The sequence below is a fragment of the Apium graveolens genome, chromosome 7 (genome assembly GCF_009905375.1).
Source record: "Apium graveolens cultivar Ventura chromosome 7, ASM990537v1, whole genome shotgun sequence".
In the NCBI taxonomy this organism is placed as follows: domain Eukaryota; kingdom Viridiplantae; phylum Streptophyta; class Magnoliopsida; order Apiales; family Apiaceae; genus Apium; species Apium graveolens.
Genome location: NC_133653.1, coordinates 2,905,050 through 2,916,076, shown reverse-complemented (window position 1 = coordinate 2,916,076; position 11,027 = coordinate 2,905,050). Strand labels below are relative to the sequence as shown.

Here is an 11,027-nt window from a genome sequence, read left to right as displayed (position 1 = left end):
TTTTCGGACATACCTAAAGTAATATATTTTTTTGTGAGAAGTAGATGAAAAATAATTTGATTGACTATAAAATTGACATTTGTGAGAATTTCAGTTGAAAAAGTGAAATGACGAAACTACCCTTTTGACGGCACAAAACACACATGTCCGGGAGCGGTTAATTCGGTACGCTGCTCAGTTCGCTGGCTTCCACCACAAAATCACCCTCCTCCTTTATCCTTCCCACTTACAAGAACGTGGTTTATATATATATTTTAAATTAAACAACAATCTATACATACACTTTTTCTGTATCTATATCTTTTATATATTATATTCTCTCAGGTGACCTGTGTTTTGTGCATCGAATAATCCTCACATTTTCTAGATCTCGATGACGGATCAGAGAGAGAGGAGCGGCGGAAGCTCGCCGGAGTCGGTGGTTCCGGCGAGTGATGTGGCAGTTCCGGCGAGGTTTGAGAGAGGCGTGGGGAGTAGTAGTGGGAGTGAATTGGATAGTAAGGAGGCTGTGGCGAGTGAGTTGTCGAATGGCGGTGGGAGTAATTCTTCAGGTAATTTTGATGTTTTTGATGTTTTGAGTTTGGTTTGAGATGAGTTGATGATTGTTTGATGAAGTGAATTTGGAGGTGTGAGTGAGGTGAAGTGTTTGATTGGGAGAGTTTAGGTGGTTGTGGTTGAGTGTGATTGGTGTGATTGAGTTTGCATTGGTGAAATGGGAGAGAGAGAGAGAGAGAGAGAGAGGTGTTATATTGAAGTGTCTTAACTTAGTTCCAATTAGAGTGAGAGAGAGAGGTGTTATACTGAAGTGGCATAACTTAGTTCCAATTAGAGAGAGATAGAGAGAGAGAGGTTATACTGAAGTGTCATAACTTAGTTCCAGTTAGAGAAAGAGAGAGGTGTTTGTTTGAAGTGTTATAACGTATATTTACAATTTAGTTCTGATTCTGGAGAGAAAGAGGGAGAGAGAGATAGGTGTTTGTTTGAAGTGTTATAACTTACATTTACAATTTAGTTCTAATTCTGGAGAGAAAGAGGGAGAGAGAGAGAGAGGTGTTTGTTTGTAGTGTTATAACTTATATTTATAATTTAGTTCAAATTATGGGGAGGGAGGGAGGGAGGGAGAGAGAGAGAGAGAGAGAGAGAGAGAGAGTATTAGTATTTGGACGGAAAGGAAGTAAAAAAGTAATGCTCGGTGTTTAGTTGGAGATGGATGAAATGAAATGAAAACCTTATGATAAGAGTGAAAACATAGGAGAGATGGCTGATTTTCGATGGTGAGGTTTGGGAAGAGATGAATGAGTAGGAGGAATGAAGCATTCATGTAGAAATGAGTAGAATTGAGTTGTGATTCAAAATCGTAGTAAACTGGAGGAAAGAGTGGAATTTTTTGCGTATGTATATTTTTTGTTTAGCTGATATTGTGAATCTCTACCCTCAAAAATAGTGGAAATTATGAATATTTACCCACAAAATAGTGGAAATTATGTAAATCTACCTACAAAAGAGTACAAATTTTACTCTATTCCAACTTGATTTTTTTCCTGCAACCAATTGGAGCGTTAGTGACTAGGCATGAAATTAGGTGAATGTGGTGTTACTATAATGAATATGGTGGTTTGAGTGCTTTTTAATGTAGTTTATGTGTAATATGTATGGATGTTTAATGTGGAACTATTTATCATTGATGTTGCAGGCAATGCTAGAAGTTTTCCGAGAGTAAATACTTTACCTGTAGAGTTTTTGAACTCAGAAAAGTTTATGCCACCTTCAAGCGATAAGTTGGAAAGATCAAAGACTGAGAGACAAAAACATCATAATATAAGGGCTGAGGACGCAGCACAAATTTTTGATGATAAACTTCCCATAAAGGAGAAGGTAATAATAATGTGTATAATATAGTTTTACATCACATATTTCTAGCAGCTTTTATTTTTCCTTGTTTATTTGTTTAAAAGAAGATCGGATTTGTAAACCATCGTAAATCTAAACATGCGGACTTACTTGGCATTGACCAGAAATTTGCCTTGCTTCATTTGCTTGGCATAGTGTAGCACGGGTTCGTATTTTGTGCACAGACATCTAAAATTGTCCTGTTGAAGGTGTCAAATTGATTTGGTAAACATGCAAAGCTGTAATGAGTATGTATGTACACACACACTGAAGGCCTATTCCTCATATAATGTGAAAGATGCATTTGCAAATGCTCCTTTAGTTTTCGATGTAAGTTGATTTTATTGTGCTCTGCAATCTTTGTGACTATACAATAATGAATTATGAAGCATCTGTTAACTTGCTTGCCTGAAGAGTGCAGACCATGCCTTTGATCCGGTCCTGGCACATCTGCACCTTTCAACCTTCACGTATTCTAGTATAATCATAAGATTAGTCGAAGAAGTTTCTCTAGCGGAAAAGAATTAGTGTATTATGTTTATTGAAGCTACACTATACCTTCTCTTCCCTTTCCCCCTCCACCCAAACAAATAAAAATCTTAACTTATACTGGCGAGCTAAAGTATGCTGATGTCCGGTGGATCTGAAAAGAGAAATGGCCCAACTATGCTTTGAAGGCTATATATGATAATTGATAGCTTCGTTCCAAGAAAATTTTAGAAAGGTGGTCAAAACATGCTTTTAAATATTCCTATACAATTACCATATGGTGCCTAGATGCTTCTCTTCGACGAATTACCTGTTGCACAATATCAATTGCAGCCTACTCTGATAGGAGACAACAAAATAAACCCAATATAGAGCATCACTGGATGCAATATTATGATTACCTGTTGCACAATATCAATTGCAGCCTACTTTGCTGATAGGAGACACAAAATAAACCCAATAAATAGCATCACTTGATGCAATGTTATGATTCTCAGTATGAAAACTTATGCCAAGTATTCTATATTTCTTCAATATTATGCTATCCTGGATCACTTTGGCAGATAGATTTTGTAGATGTTACTAAATAGTCAATATTGGTTTGGTCTGCACCCATTTAGTAGATGTTACATAGAGGTATTTAATTGGATAAATATTACTGTACTTTTGTTATTTAATGGATAGCTTGCTGGAAAGTGGGGTTAGCATTTTTGTCCAGTTTCCATTATAATGCTAGTGCTGCAAGCAAACGTGCAATATGAAGAAATAATATACTTGAAGTCGTTTAGTATACTTTAGACCTTTCCATCTGTGGACCCAAGGTGGGATCGGGACCATTGGCTAGAACCTTAGGCATACGGCTACCAGCCGAAGAGAATCTCCTACGGGGGTGCCAAAAAGAGTGCTAAAGTGCCATGTGGCATGATGTGGCATGGCACTCTTGTTGGCTACCTACCCATTGGAGGCTCAGTGGTGCCAACCAAAATAGCCAACTTTTGGCACCCTTTGGCACCCTTTGGCACCCTCCCAAAATGGAAATAATTTCATATGTCCTAAGAAAGACATGTACGTTCATATCTGTTTTAAATTATACTTGTATATGAATAGTTTGGCAATTTTGAGTGCTAATTAGTGGAGTAAATTTTGGTAAAAAGGTTGCCAAAAGTACAATTGAGCAAAACGATAATAATCTATTAATATTATTGATGAGTGGGCAATATTGACAACCTTGGTTTAGCAGTTAGCACCCCAATTGGAGATGCTCTAAGCTTCAAATATACTCCTTAGTACTTGATAATTTACTAATATAGCTAGTAATTGGGTTAATTTTACAATTTTGTTTGGTAGTATTACAACCAGCCAAATATTTATGTCATGTGATTTGTTTTATGTTTATTTTATTGTAATAAATTTAGTCGACTATTTAATTTAATAAGTTTCAAGTACCTATATAATTAATATATACTTTTAAATTTAATACATCCAACAGGATGATCTACTGCAGCCCAAAATAGTTTTAAAATTAAAGAAAATATATTATGAATACTTCTTTTTCCTCGCTCTAAACACCGAGTAGTATATAATACAAAAGTAGTTTTTTTTTTAAAAAAAAATAGTAGTATTTTTTTCTCCCTTGCAAAAAAAAATAGTTAGTAACACAAAACTAAAATAAATAATTAATTAGTAGTGCAAAACTAGTTTAAGATTAAACAATTACATAGGTAATAGAACTTTCTTTACAAAGCAAATTACTAATTAGCAATAGATATTTAGAGTTTCAAAAAATAAAATCAATAAATATTATCTCAGTTTTTTAATCCATGTATTCTAGGATTTTAGTTCCTGCGGGACTAGAATCTTCCGTTTAAACTAGATGCTGAGAGAACTAGCAATTGAAGTTTAACATTCATGTCCAATTCTATATATAGTAATTTTAGACGAGTTCTATTTGATAGAGATCATTATCTTCTTTTGTTTGGTAGTTTAACAATATATGCATCATGTTTCTCTGTTTAATGATCTTGCAACTTTGTGACTTCTACTCAGTATGTAACAATTTTTTAAATAAGCATAGCAATATTGGATTTTCATTATGCATTTGAACAATAACAGCTAAGCTTATTGAAGAGAATAGCAACAGTAAAAGATGATGGAACCGTTGAGTTTGAAGTCCCCGGAGATGTTGCTCATCAGGCAATCAGTGTTCCGCCTGAAAGTGCTAATAATGAAGTTGACGATGATCCTCTTGACTCAGCAGACCTTCAAGATATTCCTCCTCTACAAATAGTAATTCTTATAGTTGGTACACGTGGTGATGTGCAACCCTTTATTGCAATTGGAAAGCGGTTGCAGGTGTTGTGATTTTCTCATCTATTTATTATTTATTTCTGAATCATCAACTTATGCTACTAGATTGAGTGTTCATTTTAGAAGTGATGGATATCTGCAGCGGATTCTTTTTTTGCAAGTTAATTGTAGTCCCCAATTTTTTTGTACTACCTTATAGAGGGATGGTACTGTTGAATGACTTGGTTTTTTGCTTTTAAGTATTGGTAATGCTTCTCTGTGATGCAGTACTACGGGCATCGTGTTAGGCTGGCTACTCATGCAAATTTTAAGGATTTTGTTTTGACTGCTGGGTTGGAATTCTATCCTCTAGGTGGAGACCCGGTAGTTCTCGCAGGATGTATGTTCCCAAATATCTTCTATCTTTTAGAAATGATTTGAGAATCTTGTCTGGACAGAGTGATGCTTAGTTGTATGTTTTTGTTGAGTGTTTGTTATCTGATTCAAATGTGGTTAGAGTACACAGTAATGATAAAACAATACAAATTAACAAGATCAGTTATGGGCTCAAACTATATTGGTTTATCTGAGTATAACTTAAATGCCTGATAGCAGGAGAATACATACCATGTGTTGCATACTTCAGTTGTAGGGGCTTACTGTAGTTACAATTTATATAGAAATTCCATCTTCCCTTTAGATGTTACATACATTCCATAATACATAAGTGTATATGTTGCTTGCGCATCCCAATGTGTCCGTAATAACTGCTGACATTAATTTCATATGTGTCACAGAGAACTGCTGTTGAAAAGAATGTTTTTTTTTTATATTTAATATGACTATCAAAAGGAGGGAATTAGGCAATGGGAATTCAAGCTTTGATATTACCACGAAAATTTTGTCTCCAAAGTCCCAATTCATAGCACCTCACTGAACAGAAGAATATAAAATCCCAAAAAGTAATATAGTCATTAGCCTGTGAATTTCTTTGGAGATAATATAATGTTTTGAAAATCAAAAATATCTCAGATGCTACTTATTTATGTAGTGTACACAGACTGTGTGTCTCTGATAAGATAAAGTATATTAGTTTCGTGGTCAACCCTTTTACATTGTTCAATCTCATATGGAAATAATTACTGATAGTATAGTAAAAGTACTCATTAGGTATCTTTCTCAAAATAATATGAGCTCGTTTAACTAATTTAACATCATGATATGTTTTTTTTTACCTGCAGACATGGTTAAAAACAAAGGTTTCTTGCCATCAGGACCTTCAGAAATACCTGTTCAAAGAAAGGAGTTAAAAGAGATCATTAACTCTTTGCTTCCCGCGTGCACAGAAGCTGATGTCGATAGTGGAATACCATTTAAAGCAGATGCTATAATTGCCAATCCCCCAACATATGGTTAGAATGGAGATAAGATCTCAGTCATTTTGTCTTATCTTGTGCTGTTGGAATTTTTCTAATATCCATGTGTGTTTGTGTGCCTCACTTAAATTTTAGTGTCCTGTTGGTTATTGTGTCCCGACATTCTGATATTCATCAATCAGAACACTGTGATTGCCATCTAAAATTTTAGATTGAAGTCTCAGCCCCTAGGAACAAAAAAGTTGCTGTGTATGCTACTTGAAAATATTAAACTGTTCATATCCTCGTAAAACAATTATTTGCTGAGATCCTTCTCTTGCAAGGATGAATATGTTTATGGAGTTTTTTGTTAATTGATATCTTTTTTAATCCATATACTAAGCTAAACACCGTCTTGTTGTACTTTCTGTTACTCAAGGAAATTTTATTCAACATTGACACTCAGAACAATTGTATCTGATGACTTAAACTCCCCAATTTGTTTTCACCATGTTTAATTTTATTCAATTGCGGGTCGCAAACTGATGCTTTTAGTTTGTAGTTTTACCGTATTCCCCGAAATAGATAATTTAATCACTAATCTTTATAAATGCTTCTCAGGACATACTCATGTGGCCGAGGCACTGAAAATACCAATTCACATATTCTTTACAATGCCATGGACGTAAGTGTTGTCTGGATAATGGAGTCTGTTTGTAGTATAATAGAATTGTTCACAGTATTTGTGATTCTATTAACCTTTTACCTCCTTATATTAAAGTACATAAATTTTAATTTCAGGCCAACTAGTGAATTTCCACATCCCTTATCTCGTGTTAAGCAACCAGCTGGATATAGAGTAAGTTCATTTAATTACAGAAACTTCAAAGCTGTTGCAAATTTCGGTAATATGAACACTCGTTTTGTAATCAAATCATTTTCATTTCTATGCCATTTGCTATCTCTACAAAGTGGAATTATGACACAGCAAGCAGATCCAACCATTTCCTCATCAAATACCATATATATACTCTTTGTGTTATCTTTGGTCATTCAATTCAAATTCTTCTTCAAATATTTCAACATAATCACCTGTAATCTTGAATGAACACTGCAGTTGTCTTATCAAATAGTTGATTCCTTAATCTGGCTTGGAATCCGAGATATGATAAATGATGTCAGGAAGAAAAAGTTGAAGTTACGACCAGTCACATATCTGAGTGGTACTCAAGGATCCGATTCTGATATTCCATATGGATATATTTGGAGTCCGCACCTTGTTCCTAAACCAAAAGGTAAATACTTCAGATTTTTATGTTCATTTATATCTACTTCGGGCTCCTTTTTTCATTTATATATTGTTGTTGAAACATCCAATATCTCATGTATTTTACACTCCTTAAGTATATAGGTTTGGATATGGTGACATCTTAAGTAGTAGTATGTTTTTATGGAATAGACGATTGTATTGGGATTTGTAAATTCATGGAAATTATATGGCAGTTGGCAAGAATACTTTTGTGTGTGCTAGCATAGGTCTTCCATGAATCCTTGTGCTCATTGCTCAATTCACTAGAGTTAAAATGTTCAATGTTCATGAATTTAAAGAGAATCCTATCAATGCAAATGCAAACAAGTACTGCACTTTTATAAATATGAAGAGCATGCCGAAGCAAGTATCACGATATATTTTTTCTCGGTGGCTGATGATTATTAATTTGCAGATTGGGGATCTAAGATTGATGTTGTGGGGTTTTGCTTCCTGGACCTTGCATCAAATTATGAGCCTCCTGAATCACTTGTCAAATGGCTTAAAGCTGGCACAAAGCCTATCTATATTGGGTTTGGTAGTCTTGTGAGTTTTCTTGTAACTTCCCTTTAGATTACGTTCTTTGGCCCTGCAAGGCTGCAACAAAAATGATACTCATATTTATATGGATAAATTTCTTCCCTGAAATGACCTTCTAGAATTTTGCATTGTTTAGCTTCTCAGATTGCCGCCTTGTCACCTATTTATGTCGAGCTAAGAACATTACTCAGTAAATGTAAGGTTGTAACAAAGTAATTCCACTAGAAAATGCAAAAGATGATTGTATCTATCATTAAATTCACATAAAGTGAAACTCATCAGTCATCACGTATGATGGTATTTATTAAGTTTCAATAGTTGCCCACTTTCTTTAAATGTGTTGAGTGAATTGGTTGATATGATGTATTTAGAACTTTGGTGCCTTTAACGTTAAATTAGTTTTATGACTGTCAAAACCAGTTCTATCTATCCTGCTAACCTTTTTTTTTGAGATACAAATTTCCCTTGACATATGTATTTCATCTCAGCCTGTTCAAGAGCCAGCAAAAATGACCAAAATTATAGTTGATGCCCTAGAAATTACCGGACAAAGGGGTATCATTAATAAAGGCTGGGGCGGACTTGGTGAATGTTAGTCTTTCGTTTCTTTCTCACACTTACATTTTACTGTATCCTGGCCTCTTCCCAAGTATCAAACTTTGTTTTGCCTCTTTTGTCTGTTCTGCATTAAAAAGTTTTGATTTTGTTACATTGTTTTCTAGTGGCAGAACCAAAGGACAACATTTACACGCTTGATAACGTTCCTCATGACTGGCTATTCTTACAATGTGCTGCAGTGGTAAGATTACATATTTGATGTGAAACATAACAGCATTAGTATGAAGCATAAAAGCATTACTGCACTTATAGTTAAGTTTCTTGTGACGAGTCAGATTACCTTAGTCATTTGGATTAAGCTCCATAACAAACATGAATTCTATACTGGATTTCAATAGGCTGCTATTATCTTCGGGATCTATGAAAGCCTACAATATATGTGAATCTGTATTTTTTCCAGGGTGTGAAATTGAACTACAACATATGATTGTGTAAATAATTTTGCAAAGATACATACACATGTGTAGTCTCTGTAAATTATCCTCTTACTGCTACCATCCTATTCTGACAAATCTTACTCCTTGTTCTTCGCTGTTAGGTGCATCATGGGGGTGCTGGGACAACAGCTGCTGGTCTCAAAGCAGCGGTATGAGCAAGAGCTTTCTAATATTATCAATTAATCAGTGTCCATTCCATCTAATTATCTTTGGTAGATTCTAATTTATTAATCATGATTTTACTGCAATATAGTGTCCAACGACCATAGTACCTTTCTTTGGTGACCAAATGTTTTGGGGAGAACGAGTCCACGCAAGAGGAGTAGGACCTATACCTATACCTGTAGATGATTTTACACTTCACAAGTTGGTTGATGCAATCAAGTATATGCTAGAGCCCAAGGTAATTTCCCAAATACTGCACAAGGGATCTTTATCATTCTCAGTAGTCAGACTTAAAATACGATTTGCAGGTAAGAGAGAATGCAATAGAACTTGCTAGAGCAATGGAAAATGAAGATGGAGTGGCAGGAGCTGTACGAGCTTTCTTCAAACAACTTCCTAAGAAAAACAAAAAGAATACACCTGAGCGTGAGCGTGAGCGTGAGCCATCAAAATTCTTCTTGAGTAGATGGTTCAGGCGGTGTTGTTGTTGCTGGTAAATATATCTCAGCGTCAGTACGATCACAATTCCCTACTTGGTATTGACTTTGAACCCAGTTTTTTTTGAGAATTTATTTATACAATATATCTGTTTTTTCGCATTCAATTCAAGAACTGCAAACATTGTTAGCGCACTTTTTCTGGCTTCCACTTGCTTTGATTGGTTGTGGAGGGGCCATGTGATTTGAATTGAGGTGTAGTTGACACAACATCTAGTTAGAACAGAAGAGCTTTATTTCAGTCTTGCTGTAAATTCTTCCCTCCAACCAAATTCCGGGGCAGTTGGTCGGGAACGAGAATTAAGTCTTCCGCAATAAATACGGCAAGTTATTACATGGGGGTTGAGGAAGATGGGCAAAACTATATTCAAAATTCAGGGAGTATATTAAAATGTAGAAGATGATCATTGTTGTAAGCAACTGCAAGAGAAAAATAAGATCTGCACGCAAATGAGTACAAAGGTTGCACAGAATAACGTGATAGGCAGACAACGAAGCTCGTGACATATAAGTCCGAATTCGTATCTTGCAGATAAGCTGTCCTAGCGTTATCGAAACAAAAACCTTAAGGTGGTCGAGAAAAACCCGTGATGATCTTATACTTTAAATAATGGGGTGGGAGGACTCGAGCCTGAGTCCCTCCCTAAATCGAGCTCTGATACTCTTTCTGTCCCACTGGGATGTTTACGTTACTATTCGGCACACATTTCGAGACTTCTGTAAAGTATAGATGATAATGTTTAAACTTTTATTCAAAAAAAAATATTAAAAAAATATATTATGAAACTATACTTTAAACGAGCATTGAAAAACATGCCGAAAAGTAACGTAAACAATCCAGTGAGACGGAGGGAGTACTATGTTAAGTAACCAGCTCATCTAAAATCTTAAGATGATAGAGAAAGACCCGAACATAATTTTATACTCTTTAATAAAGAAAAACTCTAATCGAATCCAAAATCAAAGACGATAATTGAAAACTCTAATCGAATCCAAAATCAAAAGATGACAAGAGAAAACTCTAATCGAATCCAAAATCAGAGATGGTAAGAGATAAACCTTCACTTACCACTTGAGTTATATTGTATACATGCCTTAACACCTGAAATTGCTCCAGAGAAGTCTATTTTTCTAAAGACAAGTTGCTTCGCATAACTCGGTCGACATGTGAAGTTTGCAGTCATGGTTTGTTAGAAAGCTAGGAAAAAGGGCATTCATGAGTCATAAATGCTTTTCCATTTTACAAAAATCGAAATAAAAGAAGATAAAACAGGCTATTCACTTAGAAAACTCTTCATTCTTCAATTGTCGGTGTGATTCAATTTTCTAAGTTGTTAATGATCACCGGTACAACCATCGTACAAGTTCTCCAACAAATTTAACACCCAATATTTATATATAAGTTTACAAAATTCCGCTCATTTCTTTCTATTTCGATATA

General features: G+C 35.1%; 1 protein-coding gene across 1 annotated transcript; it reads left to right on the top strand.

The window, feature by feature from the left end:
• The first annotated feature begins 167 nt into the window (after positions 1-167).
• LOC141671474 (sterol 3-beta-glucosyltransferase UGT80A2) lies at positions 168-9,693 on the top strand. Its single transcript, XM_074477746.1, has 14 exons — positions 168-551; positions 1,694-1,875; positions 4,492-4,731; positions 4,954-5,065; positions 5,907-6,077; positions 6,642-6,705; positions 6,822-6,879; positions 7,138-7,315; positions 7,745-7,875; positions 8,358-8,460; positions 8,592-8,668; positions 9,026-9,073; positions 9,178-9,327; positions 9,398-9,693. The coding sequence occupies exons 1-14, from the start codon at positions 374-376 to the stop codon at positions 9,584-9,586; spliced, it is 1,881 nt and encodes a 626-aa protein (XP_074333847.1). The 5' UTR covers positions 168-373; the 3' UTR covers positions 9,587-9,693.
• Positions 9,694-11,027: the final 1,334 nt, after the last annotated feature.

What these genes read in the sequence shown, in the direction of transcription:
- LOC141671474 (XM_074477746.1), top strand. Translation starts at nt 374, where the DNA reads ATGACGGATCAGAGAGAGAGGAGCGGCGGAAGCTCGCCGGAGTCGGTG. An exon ending in TGCCAATCCCCCAACATATG is followed by an intron (nt 6,078 to 6,641) that starts GTTAGAATGGAG and finishes AATGCTTCTCAG; the next exon opens with GACATACTCATGTGGCCGAG. An exon ending in CCTTGTTCCTAAACCAAAAG is followed by an intron (nt 7,316 to 7,744) that starts GTAAATACTTCA and finishes ATTAATTTGCAG; the next exon opens with ATTGGGGATCTAAGATTGAT.